Below are 18,606 nucleotides of genomic sequence, written 5' to 3' on the forward strand. Positions count from 1 at the left end.
TAATGACGTGGGATAGTGGACGACAGTCCAATTTCATTCACTTCCAGCTATAATAAAAAAAACTTGCTTACGTCGGATGCCTCTTTTTTTCGGAAGTACACCTGCAAAAAATACGCACACATATCGACGTTTTAGATTAAACTGATAGCTATTGTGATTCAAAGGGTTTGTCATAATAACAAACACTGTACCACCATTTTTTATTGGATACATTTTAAATGGCAGTAAGCTTAACTAATAGTGGACTCAATAAAGCATCACGCTAAATTTTTTGTTCTGTCATGCCTTATAATGAAGCACTTTTGTTATATAAAGTAAATAGTATGACCCGTTGAAGTAGCAATGGAAGCCAATGCAAGGTGTACACAAACAGCTTGTACATTCGTTGCATTTGCAAAGAAAGAAAGGTCTTGCTGAAATACAGGGTACAAAGATTATCACATGTAATCAATGCTTACTGGGGTATTTCACATGCCTCAAAAGAAGACAGAGAAAGGCAGAGCAACAAGGTAAAGGAAGGAAGGAAAAAAATAGGAGGAAAAGAATCGCAGAGAGGTTAACCAGCCTATAGGCAGCCGGTTTGCTACCCTGCGCATGGGAGGGAGATGGAGGAGATGAAAGAAAGAGAGCAGAGAGGGAAGATAGATAAACACACCACATTTCGCAGCACACGCGCGCACACTCAGTCATAGTCCAGTCTTGTCTTTCGCGGTGTGTGACGTTGCTGTTACAGTCGCTTGTTCAAGTCCGCGTCGCGTAGGAATTTCAGCAGAGCTTTCGTCGCCTTCTGTTGCAATGTCTTCTCTGGGCCACTTGACAGAATAGTGTTCACAGACATTTGACTGTTGTCGATGCGCGCAAAAGTGGACGCCAGTGACTGTCTCGTGATGTCAAACAGCAGACAGTCGCACAGGATGTGGTGTAACGTCTCTTCGCAATGACAGGCATCGCAGAGAGCGTTTTCGGCCACTGCAATGACAAAGAAATAGGATTTTGTAAATACCACTCCTAGCCATAAGCGATGAAGAAGGGTGGCTTCTCTTTGTCGAGCCCAGTGGGCATGCGGAGAGCCATCAAAGAGGACAGGTGGTGTTGACGTTTCGTCTCGTTGCTTGGTCGGCACCATAGTGAAAAGGTGATTTCACGCGCTTGTTGTCGAAGATTACTGGCAGCATCGGTCTGCAAAAGTGGTATTGCTTCTTCTCGTGTTCCTTCGAGAGCTGCCCGCACGGCAGTATCGGCATGTTCGTTCTCTATGACGCCGCAATGACTTGGCAGCCACTGGAACGTCACATGATGCCCTTTCTCGTGTGAAGTGTTTAGAATGCATTGAATTTCGAAAACAAGCTGTTCGTACGGCGTGCGACGCAGTGCTGAGAGCACAGATTGTAGGGCCGCCCTTGAGTCGCTGAAAATTGATCATTGCTGCGGTGGTTCCCGATTGACCACACAAAGTGCAGCGCGCAAAGCAGCTAGTTCCGCTGCTGTAGACGCCGTGGAGTGGTCAGTCCTAAAGCTGATGGTAACACCTCTTGCTGGTACAACCACTGCACCTAACGAACACTGGCGGTTCGTGGAGCCATCGGTATATATATGTACAGTGTCTGAATATTTCTTGTGCAAAACAAGAAGATACAGTTGTTTCAGCACGGGCTACGAAAACTCAGATTTCCTGCAGATCCATGGTACAGTGAGATGCACTGTGGGTCGAATAAGACACCAAGGGGCTATTGATGGTTTAGATGCAGGAGTGAAGCCCGAGAAAAGTTTGTCGTTGTACTTCACGATCATTTTAGCGAACGAGGCTTGGCGCCTCTCTGAAGGCAACAGGGCAAGGTAATAGCAGGGAGCACGTGCGAAGTTTCTGATGTGCGCTCTCAGGACTTCTACAACAATGTGAGTTTGTATCGAATAGTCACCAGCAATTGCAATAGTTACCTCTGTTGACGCACATCTGGGCAGACCGAGGCGCACTATCAGTGCTTGGGCTTGTACTGCCTGTAGAACACGAACATTGGTCTTGCAGGTATTGCTAAGTACGGGCAAGCTATATCTCAGGAAACCAAGAAACAGGGCTCTGTAGAGTTCTATCAATGCGTCTTCTGACATCCCCCACGTCTTTCCTGCCAGGAACGAGAACAATTTGGAAATAGCGGTCAGGCGCTTCTTCATAAAGGCCATATACGCACTCCAACAGAGGTTCCTGTCAATAATGATGGCTAGAAACCGGAAGGTTCTGGCGTGAGAAATTGATTGCCCGCAGATTGAGATGACACCAGGGGTCATTGCTTTTCGAGTGAAGGCCAACAGTGCGCATTTTTCTGGTGATATGCTGAAACTTTATTTTAACAAGTAGTTGGCAATCGTAGTTGCTGCTCTTTGAAGCCCGGAACGTATTTGAGGATGTGTGACTGCCGAAGTCTAGACACAGATGTAGTTTGCCTATTTTCAGATTTTAATGGTACTTGGCAAGTATTCAGCAAGGCCAATCAGTGCAAGATTGAATAGCGTCGGGCTAAAAACTCCGCCTTGAGGAACCCCCCTGGAAGTATAGCATCGCGTAGTTGGGCCATCTTCTGTTAACACGAAGAATAATCTTGCAACCCGGTAACTCAAAATCCACCGAAATACTCGACCAGCAAGGCCAACCACCGCAAGAGCACTTAAAATGGCTTCATGTAGGGCATTATCATACGCGCCTTTCACATCTAGAAACAAAGCTGTAGGTAGTCGCTTACGGGATCTTTCGTGCGGAACGTACGAAACTAGATCAACGACATTGTCAATGAAACAGCGGTTGCATCGGACACCAGCTATGGAATTCAGATAAATCTTGAAGTATTCAAGAAATCACTCCAGGTGGCCTGGTATCATCCGTTCCATTATCTTCCCTACGCATCTGGCCAGTGCTACTGGGCGTTATCAGGCGAGTTCAAGTGGGAATTCGCCCTGCTTCAAGATGGGTAACAAGCGGCTCACTTTCCAGTCGTCAGGAACATTGACATCCTGCCACGAGATGTTGTAAAGGCTCAACAGTCCTTTGCATGCACATTCCTCGGGTTTGCACAAGGCTCAGTACGGAATATCATCTGGGCCCGGAGAAGTTGAACGCCCGCAGAGAGCTAGTGCCGCCTCCAGCTCCTCCATTGTAAAAGGGAGGTTCATGTGGTAGTCACGGGAACGGGGGACGTCACCTCTCACTGGAGAATCTGGACGAGTGGTTTGGTGGGCAATCTGCACACAGAAAAATTCTGCGACATCAATGTCTTGCCTGTTCCGCAGGGTGACGCTGTTCCGTAGGGTGACGCAGACCTTGCACCGTTTTCCAAATGTGTGAGAGTGGCTTGCGAAAGTCAAGTGACTGACAAAACGTTGTCCATTGTTCCGGCAATAATCTATCCATGCGACGCCGAATCGTTTTTTGCACCTTCCTGGCTGCCCTAAGATCGTGAATTGATTTTGTACGCCGATACCGACGCTCCGCCTGGCGTCCAAGTGCTCGGAGTCGTTGCAACTCTATGTCAAAGTCGTTTTGTGTGGAAGATGTCGTCACCATGCGAGTGACGTTTTGCATTGTGCCCTTAATTGTTTGCTCTAACCCAGATTGTAGGCCATCGCTGCAAGCATCTTCATGTCAGATTTGAAGTTGGTCCACTGGACTGCTCGAATGGTCGTCCGTGGACCACAACTGGACCAGCCTTAGGTGTTCAGGTAGATTGGAATGTAATCACTTCCTCGTGTCTCAACATCTGGAAACCACTTGACTTATCTCGCGAGGGAGTTGGAGACGAAAGCAAGGTCGAGACAGCTCCCGTATGTCACACCTCGAAGAAAAGTGGGGCTCCCGTCGTTCAGGAGGGTAAGGCCATAGTTGTAGGTGATGTTTGTTAACCTGCGCCCTTTTGCATTTGTCCGCGTGCTTTCTCATGCGTGATGGTGCACATTGAAATCACCTATGATGATCCATGGGGCAGGACACTCTCAAAATATCCGATAATCTCCTGGAATCGAGATTATTCGACGGCGATAAATAAACGCATATAAGAACAAAAAAGATGAGTTTGTTCTTTTTCACAGTAATGCAGACATACTGATTTTCATCGTGAGGTGTAATTGGTTGCACAACATACGTCAGTTTACGATGAACAAGGCGATGATTTTGCTGCACGCACCGTTTGTTGAAGACATCACAGTTTCGTACCCCGAAAGTCTTATTGTTTTCAACAAATTTGGTTCACAAATGACGATGAGTGGAAACACAGTGGTAAACACAAACTGACGAAAATCTGAAACGCGTGATTTTAGTCCTCTGGCGCTCCATTGGATGCCGTATGTAGCCTTGACTTCTTTACGAAACGATGAGGTGCGAATAGCCATATTTATAGTTGAGAGATTCAAGCACTGGGCTTAGGACGTCCAACACTCCAAGTGCGCTACGAGCAGATGGTGTCTTCATGTCGACTAATATTGCTCGGATGGCTTCTATGAGGGAACGCAACATCAAAATCACTTAATGATCTGTTTTAGGCAAATATTCTATGGCTGGAGACGGCTCTGGTGTGGCTGCAATCTGCTGAGGTTCCTTGGCAGAAGAGCGAATCGGGAGCGTGAGCCATTTCTCCAGAGAAGGAGGCTTCTCCACTTCTTTCGTAGAAGTGGTGCGTCCTTTCGCGGCGCTCCTGGGCGGAACCGCTAAAAAGTGGGAACTAGCATTTCGGCAATGTGCCTTCTTTAAAGAGTATCGATGATGCCGACGCCGACGCCGAACTACTTCGGCTGCCTCCCTGTGTGTCGAGTTGTCTCGGAACATTTGAGAACCACGCGCTCCTTTTGGATTCGAGGACAGTCTTTCGACGACGCAGCGTGTGGACCGCTGCAGTGTGCTGACTTCAGAGTAGTCGCCCGACAGGCGTTTTCGGTTCAGCGCAACGAGGACACAGTCGTGAGTTGGGGCATACGTCTTCGACGTGTCCTAGCCTGAAGCACTGATGACATTGAAGTGGCTTTTGGATGTATGGTCGAACCGGATGTCGGAAATGTCCGACTTTAACGTGGGACGGTATGCGATCTCCTTTGAAAAACACTGTTACGCAGCGCGTATTTCCAAGGCGCCGCACTTGCGTAATGACAGTTCTCTCATTTGCAGGCTTGTTGAGGGTAGTCAAGTGAACATTAGAAATGGCAATGTCCATGTCATAATTACACCGGCAACTGATTTATGATCTATCGAGATAAAAGGCGCATTTTAATGCCGCCTAGCTCAGTCTTTGCTGCAGCTGTCCTAGCGCACTGACATCGTGCTCGTCTATGGCGAGAATGTCCTTCCTTGTGTTTACTCTTACGTCCTTAATTTGATGTGGCACCGCACATTCCCGAGCAACGGAAATGGGTCTGCTGTTCAGAAGTCGTAAGTTGCTTGAAGGATCTTCCGACGTGCGGCCAGCGCGCAGGCCTTGACTGTACAGTCGCTGTACTTGCAGGAGTTGATGCTGATATATTTGCCGTCCTTCTCTTCACCATTTTATCCCGGACAGGTATAAAGCTGCCATCAGATGTGTCGTCTTCCGACATAGAATAGAGATCAATGTCGTCAATTTCACTGTGAGAGCCAGCTCGCTTCCTTGAGGCTGACGGGGGTGAGGACCTCTGACCAGGTGGGCCTCTGGCATGCTCCATGGGCATCACCACAAGACGGGAAGGCCAGGCACCTCGAAAAACCGATGGTTTCACGAAAAAAAAATACAGAGCGCAGAAACAAGCGTTCTTCTAAAGAGACACTTTTTCTGTGACTCAGAAAAACTAAATATCCTACAATCCTATATGCAATCGGCAAGGTTATCATGGATACAACAAAGAGGCTATAGGTGACTTACTGTTCTTCAAACATAAAATGTATCTACCATTCAGTGATTTTGCCTTTACACTTGCTCTGGTTTCCGGCTTTGTTTCACTCTTTCTTAACTTGAATGACACCTCTGCAACTATTCAGCAACTAATCAGAAACACTAAATGCTATATAATTACCTGTTAATCATCGTCCCCACCACCACCACCATCATCATCATCATCATCCTGACTACGTCCACTGCAGGACAAAGGCCTCCCTATGTTCCGCCAGTCAACTCGGTCCTGTGCTTGCTGCTGCCAATTTATACGCGCAAACTTCTTAATCTCATCTGCCCACCTAACCTTCCGTCTCTCCCTAACCCGCTTGCCTTCTCTAGAAATCCAGTTAGTTACCCTTAATGCGCAGCGGTTATGCTGTCTACGTGCTATACGCCCAGCCGGTGTGCATTTACTCTTCTTGATTTCAACAATGATATCCTTAACCCCGGTTTGTTCTCTAATCCACTCTGCTCTCTTCTTGTCTCTTAAGGTTACAACTACCATTTTTCTGTCCATTGCTCGCTGCGTCGTCCTCAATTTAAGCGGAACCCTCTTTGTAGGTCTCCAGGTTTCTGCTTCGTAGCTAAGTGCTGGCAAGATGCAGCTGTTCTTGAGAGATGGTGGCAATCTACCTGTGATGACATAAGATTTCTTGCCTATTGTGCACCACCCCATTCTTATTTTTCTAGTGACTTCAGTCACGTGGTTTGACTCCGTGGTTATTACCTGTCCTAAGCAGACATAGTCTTTTACAACATCAAGTGCACTATTACCTATCTCAAAGCGCTGTTGTCTTCCGAGGTTTTTCTACTTTACTTTCACCCATTACACCCTACCAAATAAGTGCTTATAGTAAAGCACGTCGTGCATGGTAAATAAACAAATAAGTATATATCTTACCAGTACCATAGCTTATCTGTTCTCTACAAATATACTATATCACCTCCAAAGTTTGTCGCTAATAGCGCAAAACGATTAAATAGTGACAAATATATTAACCAAACATTCGCATTAATGTTTTTGCTGAAGCCCAAAAATTACGATTATCATTGAAAAAAAGTTTGTTGAACAAGAGCTGGCCTCACGTAATATCACTCTGATCTAGAGGGGAAAATTATTGCCCCGACAACAGTTTCGGCTGTGACTTTCTTTTTAATTAACGAAATAGGTTGCCCGGCAGAGTAAAAGCTCATAGCACACCTTCACGTCCACTGGTGGCAACCAGAATAAAAGCGGTGCCTGTACTGTGTTAATTGAAGACCGCCCTTCTCTTTCAACAAATACAGAAAGCGAATGCTTCATGTTAAAGAAATAGGTGCTGGCAGTTAAGTTCAGATTTTTCCACACACACAAAAGTTCGCGACAGTTCGCTATCAAATATGGTATCACCTAATGTAACCTAAGTCAGATAATTGCACGTCGCGTCGATGCGTTCTCCATGCTAGCTGTTGAAGACAGGCGAACCTCAAAAGCATAACTATGATCTGAAATACGACAACTGAGTCTCGTCATCCAGAAATGTAAAACAGAATTTATTAAATATTTCTCGTTAATTCACCCCAGTGAACCACACAATACACAACTGGTTATTGCTACAGCTTTACTCACTTCCGTTCGATCTTTGCGGCTTTATCCAGATGATATTCGAATCGGTCAAAGCACCTGTAGAGCATCGGTCACTATTAGTATCAATTTAACAGCCATATTTCAATGATGTGCTACGAACTATAGGTACGTTCTAAAACAGTCACATTACTTCTTCCCATGGCAACTTTATAGATTATTCATGCTGAGTAACCAATACATAAGATTTTTTTGCGCTCGATATAAGCAATTTCCCTCAATGAGTGGCATACGAGGGACCATTACTACTAACAGGGAAAAGCTGGCTCACAGCTCACGCCCGCAGTGTGCGTGTGTTTGGCACTGCAGTCGGTGTGTTTCGCCTCGTGCCTGAATCTGCTCTTGCATTGATCGTATTTATCGTAGTGTCTCACGTAATACGACGTTGCTTGCAAGTTTCTTCGATTCATTATTACTTCTAGAAAAGACGCAACACTTGAAACCGTTAATTAGCGAAAATAAAGAAATTTTCATTTTTCCGTGTCGATTGTGGGACACATGACGTGAATACTACTGAAGTGTTTATGTAAAATGTTATCATTTATATGTTCATTCATTCTTTTAACGAAAAGTTGAGGCAGCAAATACGGATTTTGGTCTTAATGAATTGGTGGCCAGTTCTCATCAAAAACTTGGATACGGATGTCCAACCATAAGAGCTAAAAATAAGACATAGGCCTTCGCTCATTGGACTCTAGTTCTTGTCGTAGAAGTACACTGTGTGGTTACAGAAATAGAAAATTAGGGGCCACCGATCACTCGTTATCTGTTCTAAAGGCTAAAAAATTCAGGAAATTGTTCTTACGTGGCTTCGCATAGTAAGCTGCCGGGGATGTCACAGTAGCTTTAGTGGATGCTGGAAAAGAAAAACAAGCAAAATATAGGCCGTTTGGTCTTCTTACTTTACGATGTATGTTTTAAAAAATATTGTTGGGTGTAAGTTTAGAAGAAGGAGGTGTGAAAAAGTAATACTCTTTAATGCCGGTTTATTGGGCATGATTGCTAATGCTGGAGCAAAGCATTCTAGGCCTAATCGTGTAAATATAAATATCTATGTTTTTTCGATTCACCAGATCAGACCACTGATCTTGTTTGTTCGGTGATCTGTGAAGCAGACAAGACATTTTATTTGCTTTATATGAATGTACTTTGATATTTTGAAAATTCAGTAAGCTAGAAAAAAGAAAGTATCCTTTCCTTTTTTTTTATATTACGAACCTCCCTTAGAACCGCAGTAAGGCAAGTTTCCGTATGGTCGTGATGTTTTTAGACGTATCGTGGTTCAGATCGAATATAAATTGGCATCAGCATGACCTGTGCTGCGAGGGGCAACTGAAGCAGTTTATGTAAGGTGGCGACCACCATTATTCAGTAGAAGTTGATTACAGGGATGAAAAATTAGGTGCCGCTTGTAAACTCTAACATCAGGCAGAAAAAACTTGGGAAAATATTCTTACCTGAGTTCGCATAGTAATTTACCGGAGAGGTTATGTTATCTTGAGCGGATGCTGGAAAGAGAAAAACGTGGCTGATCCATTTTTCATGGAAGCGGCATAACACGAAAGGCAAAAATTTCTTCACAGACGTAGTTGCGTGTTTATTGTGCATTGTTTTGCCATAAGTAAGAAGAAATAAATCCTACAAAAACAACTTTTGAAGTCTCGCGAAAGACGCCTAGCAGCGCCGTGCACCAGAAGCATACAGTACGCCCAATATCATTCTTATTTTTTTCGTGTGTGAGCAAGGTGCTACTTTGTAAACGCGGCCGTGGCAGCGAGCGAAGTTACCTTTCTGCTCTCATAATTGACGAGTCTGCAAAGCGCGCGTGCAGAAAAGACCACGATCCGTGGAGGCGGCCCTCAAAGAAACACGGGACTAGACAACCATTAGAGCACGCGCAGCGCGAGCACGCCGCACCATCTACCTACTGATGACAAAAATGCGGTGAAGTTACGGTGTTTCGATGGTCGCCAAACGGTGTAAGGTGTATATAAATGGCTTGCCCTTAAAACCGTCAGCAGCAAAGGTGCCATAGCCTAGTAATTAGCGCTGCGCACTGCTGATAGTGAAGCTGCTAATGCGACTCCCCTCAACAGATAATTTTCTTCCCATTTTTTCGCATACTGTTAGTAGACATCTTACAAAGACATATCTGTGACTGAAATACGTCAGCGTAGACGTCGTGAACCCTGGATTAAAGCACTTTTGCTTTAGAAAATTGAATATATGCTCCTTGGGCTTCGTGCTTTGCCATGTACATTTTGGAAGAAGTTGTGTTAGGGTTTAGGGTTGAAAGAAGAGGGTGTGATAGTGTACCAGTAGATTTGGCATAATGACAAACAATTCTCAGCCAAACCAATAAACGTAAAAAAACATGTTTGTTTTTCTGCAGGCCACCAAGTTCGTTCTGTCCCGAATTTGCGAAAGAGATCAGTCATTTCAGTTGCTATATATATAAAGCATACTTTATTAACATGACAATTTATTGAGAAAAAAAACGAAGCATCGTTTCTTTTTTTTAAATCACGAACGTCTCCATAATACTGCACTGAGGCCAGTTCACATATGGTCGTGAAGTTTGAGACAGATCGCGGTCTAGAACGAACATAAATAGACATCAACAAGTTTTGTTGGCATGCAGCTGCGATTGAAGCTCGAATATGTCAGGGGGGAACGTTATTGTTCAGTAAAAATTTGTTATAGAAATAAAAAAGTCAGGCAGTGCCAATAACTTTGTGCTATTTTTGATATTATGCAGAGTAAGTTCAGAAAATTATTCTTACGTCGATTCGCATAGTAAATTGCCGGGGACGTTATGCTAAATTGAGCGGATGCTGGAAAGAAAAGATATCTGATGTAACTCACAATAATGCCAAAGAAAGTATTGGGGGAGTTAATAAACTCAATTTAAATGTTATTGTGAAGAAACAAAAGTGCGTGAAGAGATAATCTGCCGGGGGCAGGAATCAAACCTGCGACCTCCGAATAACGTGTTCGATGCCGTACCACTGAGCTACCACGGCGGCTACCCTCCCAGCCACTTTATTGGGTATATATGTGAATTTAAACGTGCGAGTGTCAGTCAACGCCACCAGTAGCCATGGGGGCGAGTGTGGCACAATCGTTATGAGCTTGTGTGGCATCACGTGGCACGTGAACTTATTACCAGCTGGCAGCTGACCAATAGTCACTCGTATACAACCTAGAGGCACCAAGTTTGCCAGTACGAGACCCTCGTAATGAATAAGGGAAAGGAGTGTATAATCGAGGGCTCGTTTTTCCGTGCTTTGAAACAATATCTGGAGGTCAACAGACAATGAGGCCAAGCAAAGTAGACAGTGGAAGTTATTACACCGAATTTAATGTTATTGTGAAGAAAGAAAAGTGGGTGAAAAGATAACTTGATAAATTCACCCCCTTTTCTCTCTTCACAATAATACCACAATTCGGTCTAATGTCTTTCCCCATACTTCCCTTGGCAGTATACACTCCTTTGCCATATATATATATATATATATATATATATATATATATATATATATATATATATATATTAGTGGGGAATTCGCAAGGCACTGACCAGTGGGACCATCTCTCTCAGAGTGCGAAGCGTGAGTGTGTGCACGAGCTGTAGACGCTGGACTTCTCGAGCATTTCTGTCCGTACCCGGCGGCCTGCCTACTACTCGCTTGCAATATATATATATTGTTGAGACGTTTATTGGCGGACGGTTGTCGACAATGCTTGACAGTGACAGTCAATGCGGGTACCGACTCTCTGCACGAGCTGCTCTTCTTCTTGCTAAAAAGGGCAACCCACTAGAAGGCGCTGGAGAGGACGACCCACTGTTCGAAGGCTTCACCACAATATATATATATATATATATATATATATATATATATATATATATATATATATATATATATATATATATATATATATATTAAGTTGGTGTGCAGCATCTGATGAAGAAGAGGTGCGGCAGTAATACTCAATTATTACCTCATTTATTACCAGGTTATTTGGCATAACAGTAAAAAATTCTCGGCCAAAGCATGTAAACCTAAAAAAATGTACGTTTTTTGCAGGCCACCAAGTTCGTTCGTTTCCTATATTGCGAGGTAGGGCAGACATTTCATTTGCTATATATGATAGATACTTTATTAACTTGACAATTCAGTGAGCAACAAAAAGAAAGCATTGTTTTTTTTTTCCTGAAATCACGCACAAGCCCGGAACTACATCCAGGCCAGTTTACACATGGTGACATTTTTTTGGACAAATAGCGGTTCAGAGCAAATGTAAATTGACGTCAACAACACCTGTCTTGAGAGTTGCAATTTTAGAGCATTTTAGTGCGGGGGAGGCAGCCATTTAAAAATAGTTTTGCAATAAATACAATGGGCAAAAATGCAATATAATTTCTTATTTTACAAGCCTAGAACTTATATCTTTATATATTTGTTGACACAACATGTACACATTATGGCCTAATGCAGGAGGGTGTTAAATAAGGAACACTGGAAACAGCCACAGGCACAGTGTGAATACAATCAAGCCAAACAAAACAACTGCTGCTACTATTCAATTGTTTCAAACAATATAATGAAACAAACAGAATGAGTAGACCCTGGCAATAATTATCAGTTCTTCATTGCCAAAGTAAAGAAACTGTACCTTATATTGTCAGTACGCGAAAACGAAGCCAGGATGTTTAGGCGGATAATGTCGCTTGCGTTTGGCATGTATGTTTTGTTCCTTGCATTGACGCGACCTTCTCCGAGTCTCAGACGGCTAAATTTCAAGCTTTCTCTGTGCACCGGTTTTTAAATGTGTTACATCGTGAGTGCATGGCGTCATTCCAAGACGGAGCCAGTTCAAGCACTGCGTAAGTGTGGGATTCCGAGGTCTTCATTTGGTGGGATTGTCTTAAGGACGACGCATTATGTCCCTTATTAAAGGCGAACTCCGGCCATTTTCGGCAATGTCAGGGTAATGGCGCTTTTATGTTCCTTAAACAGTTTTTTCACGCGCCTGAAAACTGAAATGCTCAAAAAAATCAAAAATAATTTTAAATACCGAAAAACCGCATAACCAAAACCAAAACCCAACCGAGTGCGCTTCCACGTGTGACATAAAAATTTGCCTGACGCTGCCGGAACCTGCCTGTTTGCACATAATACCCGTCAGATGGCACTACCTGTCCACGTCGTCCGTAGCGATCAGTAAATAAGTGGGTAATCGTGTGTGGCTCACAGCGCAACACCACATGGCACCTCTCGCACGCCCACCAACACGGAAAATGAAATCGCACACTCAACCAAGGAAGGATCGGCGAAGCCCGCAGAATTCATAACAGTCAAGCAGACACTGCAGTGGCACATCAGTTCGTCTTTCCGCCAGGCAAAACTCACCGCCACACGCACACAATGTTGCCAATAATTATGGCAGGCGAGGTGAGCTTTTCGAAAGAAGGTATAAAATTTATTTGAAAAGAATCTGTGAAACTCTCAAGCCTGAAATTTGGCATGAATCGCGCAAATGTGCTAATGAATGTACCCAGTCACTTTCATCGAGATCCACTGACCTCAAAAGAACGCCGGAGTTGGCCTTCAAAGTGAGCCCGTAACTCTGCACATGCGCAAAGGAAGCTAAGTAAAGATATGTAAAGATTTCTCTACATGTTCATTCATTGCTTGATTGATTCGTGGAAATATTGGTTTGCATCACCTCCGCCACGGGTTGGCCCGGTATTGCACTACCTCCGGGATCGGCCCACTCAATTGAGCAACCGATATTCTTACTCTTCGCTGCGTTGTCTCGCAACTGACCGCTCCAAGCCTGTGAGTATATATGAGCCAGTGGCAACGTCTGCGTGCGCGTTATAAAGGCGGAGGCATGCCCCTCTCACCCGCTATCTAAATGAGGCGCGATGCCTGTACTGTAAGTTTACACAGTCGAAACTGTCCCGTTTTTCTTTCGAGTGGAAGGTTATAACCATCCTCTCTTTTAAGATTATGGCAACCGAAGATCACCGATGTTTTCAGTGCAACAGCTGTTTACATTCCAGCTGTACACCCGTAAAGCTGGGGTAAAGGGGAAGGCATCTGTGGAAAGCAGCGTCATTGAATCTTTGTCAATAAATAATCTTGTGCAAAGCGTCTTTTTTTTTAATTTGAACAAGGGGAGCAAAGGTGGAGGGCATGCCTTAAAACTACACCCCCATCCCCCTAATGGGTAGCTTAGGACTCGTAGATAGATAGATAAATAGATATGTGGAGTTTAACGTCACAAAACCACCATATGGTTATGAAAGACGCCGTAGTGGAAGGCTCCGGAAATTTCGACCACCTGGGGTACTTTAACGTGCACCTAAATCTGAGCACACGGGCCTACAACATTTGTGCCTCCATCGGAAATGCAGCCTCCGCAGCCGGAATTCGAGCCTGCGACCTGCGGGTCAGCAGCCGAGTACCTTAGCCACTAGACCACCGCGGCGGGGCAGCTAAAGACTCGTCACTGAGTAGAGTTGGTAATCCATGACTATGAACTCTGCGAAATAAAGTGAAACAAATAAGGCACAGGCACGTGCATAAGTGAGTATGTCTTCTTTGTTTCAGTTTATTTCACACACTTCTTCGTAGTCACTGGTAACCCTTCGCAAGCCTATGGTTACAAATAAACTATGCTCGCACAACTGCTTATGCGCTTGCACAAAATAATTTAGTTGCACGCACGTTTATTGATGAAAAGGTAATATTATGAAGTACTTTCAAGAGTTGTGTATGTGACTGTATATCTACCAGAATATATTTTACGCTAGTTGTAAATCTAAATCTGTCACACGTGGCTGCCACCTCAATAAATAAAGAAGCATTTGTGGTGGAACCTAATAATTCTGGGAAGCCGTCGTACACCCCGCTGCTCAGCACGGCCCCTAGAACAAACTCATAATTGTCTTGCAAGCCGATAATCCCACCAGAACGGGGTTTAATAGATTTTAAAAAGTTACTATCATTATTAAGGAGCCTGAAACTCGATTCGACGTGGGAGCTTAGAAGCGTGGCAGTTTGGGCTATAGTTGATATGGCATGACGATTGTTATAGCGCCAGATCAGAACGACGACAAAGGGACAAGAAGCAGACGTGGCAGCCTATTTTTTTTTTTTTTGGTAGACGTAAAACAACTATATGCTTTCAATGTGTATGTGCAGTTCAAACCCTGTAATGTTGGATGTCATAAAGCGGGTGTCTAACTAACGTGCGTCTCAAAATCGGGGCAATTTTGGCGAGAAGAAAACACACACCAGCCATGAAATACAAAGAGAACTTATCTATTGCTTAATCTCAGTTCATAACGTAACGAGAATCTCCTGAATAGGCACAGGCAACACCGACTAAATTTCAAGGCCGAAAAGCTGCCGCAGTGACGTCAGAGGGTGGAGGCCCAGTTACCCAACTGAGCATGCTCAGTAAGACTTTTTTTTCCACATCTTTTATTCGGCCCAATCAAGCCGCAGCAGCTGCGAGAGCGGGAGCGTTTGTTCTCCTAAAACGCGAACGAAACACCGGCTTTCCGCAGCGTTCGCGGCGTAACTGGGCCTCCACCCTCTGACGTCACTGCGGCAGCCTTTCGGCCTTGAAATTTAGTCGGTGTTGGTCTAGGTCATCTATTTTTGTCTGTACGTATGCTATAGACGTTTTTGGAAAAAGGGCGGCCCCAGCACCAAGGACGCGTACTACAGTCTGCCGCCCACTGGGAGGGAACCGCAGCAGACGACGCAGGCTGTGTGTCCCATAGAGTTTAGAAAACTCTCTATATATGGTGTGTCCCAGCGACGCTGATGCGCGTTTCTTGCAGCGCACACAGACACCTCTTGCGTTCCTGCAGGACGCGGATCACGTTGGGAAGGCGGGAAGGCACGCTGATGAGAGTCTCTTGCAGGCCGGATCTATGCATTGCCAGTCATAACAAGTGAAACTGCTTGTGCAACCCGTTGAAGGGTACAAAATATTGCTCATTGTGCAGCGGGAGTCGCTCAGAAAGCTTATTGGAGACTACTAGAAGCTCGTTCAAGCTAGAAAGCGGTGCGATTACAGCGGATCATACGGAGAACTAGCCGGCAACACAAACATCACAGCAATCACGCATTTGACGGCTCGCTTTCCATGCCTTCATGATGGCGCTAGCTATCCCACGCTCCTTTGCGAAGTGAAACTGACGAAAAGCTCACCGTCAGGTGGCGTATTTATGAAAAGGGCCTATTGTGGTAATTCTTCACAATTTTTGATTACCTCTGAGGTATTTATGCCTTTCCCAAAGTGGTCCTTGCGTGTGCTGTTACAATAACGAGGGTGAACATTTTAAGGCTTGCGATAAGCGACGTGGTTGATGAATAAACGTGTGACGTCAGGTTTCTCAAGCAAATAGAGGCTCCGAAGCACCGCCATCACGTTGTCGAAAATGAAACCTGTAGAAGCAGTGTAAAATGCTTCCCCCGCTGTTTCTTTTCAGGAACATCGAAAACTTGTCGTGCCCATGCATTACAAAGTGTATATTCGCGTGCACATGAGCGAACCATCAAGAATATGCTTTTGTGAGGACTTACGTTTCATCTGAAGTGCTTCTGACAAAATAGCGCACATTTATTTTTATATTACACACTAGAGCACTACCCACACTCTAACGAATTCAAAATTTCTATAGTTAAAAAGCCTCGCGCTGTCGTTGTTCACTTTGTTTTAGTTTTGAAAACTTTTTATATCCAACGTCTGTTCAAGCCTTGCGTGGGCGCGGAATCTGTTTTCGATCTAAAATATCTTGATTGCAAAGGGCTTCGTGCTACGAGGCGTAAACAAGCTGGTGTTTAGCGAAAACAAGGGCAGGCGTACAGAGATACGAGGATTTACGACGAAGCCACGTAAGCTCCTTATATAGCTCTTCCACATGCGTTTCTATGCAACTTTTTTTTTCGTAACAGAGAGCTCTTGCTCGTCGTTTCCAATTTTAATATCTGCCACGTGTAAAACGACGGATCGTGAATCAGGAAAATGCGCGGTAAAAATGAGGTGAAAGCATAAAAACAAACAACATACCACATGAAGCGTTAAAAGTCAACTGAAAATAATCTTTGTGGAAAGCGTTCGCAATTTCGTGAAGGAACACCTCGTTGCAATCAGATTGCGAATCACGAAACACAGAATGTACAGAGAAACAAAATTAGTAGTGAATCACGAACTAGTGAAAGCAAAAGAGAAAAGGCAAACGCACAAAGTGGAGACAGAACGTTAGGTGGGCTGATGAATTTATAAAGTTCGCAGGTATAACGTGGCAACGTAAAACCCCAGACTGGGTTAATCAGCGAATCATGGGAGAGGCCTTTGCCCTGCAATGAGCGTTGTCAGGTTGATGATGGTGATGATTATGAATTACGCCTTGTTCAGTATCACATTGTTTCTCTTTGTTTGTTTTTTTTTTACTTTTCTGGGGTTCGTATTTTGTTTGTAATGAGGTTCTGATAAAAATGTATTTACAAACGCTATTACGTGCACTAAATTTTTTTTCAGAGTCAGTTACATGTGGTGTGTTTTTCGCCTGTATGCTTTGCCATCCTTTGTACCACGCTGTTTTCTGATTCATGATGATCAAACAACTAAGCTACAAGGTCACAAAATTACTTACGGACGATCAAGCCCACCAAAAACGTAGCCAGATATTTTTTTTTCAATTTTTTTTAGAGTGGAGGCACTTCCTATATTTAGAGGAGGGCACCCTCTTGAAATTATCATTTTTTTTCTGCTCCCTATGCTATGACGAAAAAAATGTTTGGGTTTGGGTATGGGGTGGCACGAGCCTAGTGTGCTACTCCCTGGCTATGCCTGCGGAGTTAATACATTACGAAAACTTCAGAAAGCCATTGAAGCACCTGCTTTGTTAACTACCCTTGTTTCATATAAGAGGAAGTAAATATGGTCCCCGTAAAAACATATCCTATTGGCTTGTTTTTCTGACTTAATGGCCTCAGGCGTTACGCTAATGTATTTACACTGCTTTTATAGGAGTGTTAAATGGTGTTCTTCCTAGTAAATTCTGCTTAATTACCCTGATTTTGACCTCTATGGGCATAGTGCGAACCTAAACTGAACAGAAGAAATTTTTGAGTCGTAATTATGTCGCTAACGAAGATACTTGAGTATGTATGTATGCCGAAATAACTCAGCAAACCAAACAACGTTTTAGACAGGCCCACCGTGCTGGAGAAAGCAATATATATATAGATGACATTGATAATGATGTGCAAGGTATAACGTCCCAAAACTACCATGGTATTAGAGAGGCTGTATATAGTGGAGAACTCCGGAAATTTAGACTACCTGAGGTTTCTTAACGTGCACCGAAATCTGAGCATACGGGCATACAGCATTTTTGCCTCCATCGAAAATGCAGCCCTCACAGCTGGGATTTGATCCCGCGACCTGCTGGTCAGCAGCCGAGTATTAGAGATAACATTACAAAGCCTTTCAGCCACTACAATTTGAAAACCAATTCAACGTTTATTAATTACTAGCTTTTTATCACCGCAACTACAACTCGTTTACCGTCGTAAATTATCGCGAGCAGACACTGTCTGCAGAGGACAATGCTGGTATGCTGTTTGCTGTGCGGCCTGGTGGAGATCAAACAGCAAATTAGATGTCAATCACGTAGATCTAAACAGATATTTTTGTGTGTGCGCTTGTGTGGGTATGAACGTACGTGATTAACTGCTTTTTATCAAGCATAATAACAGAAGCATACTAAAACAAAGCCTGTTTTTGAGACCTATTTTCGAAAGTTTACGGGTGCTTATTAAGCACACGGGTACTGAGGGCAATTACTCTCAAGTTTTCTGCCGCAAGCTCGAATGAGTACGCCAATATAATTTCGTGCATTGTGAAAGTTGCTGTGAAATTCAGGTACTGACAAAGCAGGATTCGTGGCTTCTTTATGGCACATGTATTCTGACAAAGCAAAAAACTACATTAGAGGCCGGCGAGACGCCGTCTTAAATTATACTGCCCATGCGATTTGCTGAGAAAGCATGATTTCTACATCAT

General features: G+C 44.0%; 1 protein-coding gene across 1 annotated transcript in view; it reads right to left on the reverse strand.

The window, feature by feature from the left end:
* LOC142766029 (uncharacterized) overlaps nucleotides 1-18,606 on the reverse strand; it is a 51,949-nt gene that overhangs the window by 17,376 nt on the left and 15,967 nt on the right. Inside the window, exons 4-7 of the mRNA XM_075867842.1 lie at nucleotides 8,967-9,017; nucleotides 8,315-8,365; nucleotides 7,495-7,548; nucleotides 72-101 (exon numbers count right to left, since the gene is read on the reverse strand). Coding sequence (XP_075723957.1) covers nucleotides 72-101; nucleotides 7,495-7,548; nucleotides 8,315-8,365; nucleotides 8,967-9,017 — 186 coding nt within the window. The remainder of the gene's footprint in view (nucleotides 1-71; nucleotides 102-7,494; nucleotides 7,549-8,314; nucleotides 8,366-8,966; nucleotides 9,018-18,606) is intronic.

The sequence above is a fragment of the Rhipicephalus microplus genome, chromosome 6, assembly GCF_043290135.1.
Source record: "Rhipicephalus microplus isolate Deutch F79 chromosome 6, USDA_Rmic, whole genome shotgun sequence".
NCBI lineage: Eukaryota > Metazoa > Arthropoda > Arachnida > Ixodida > Ixodidae > Rhipicephalus > Rhipicephalus microplus.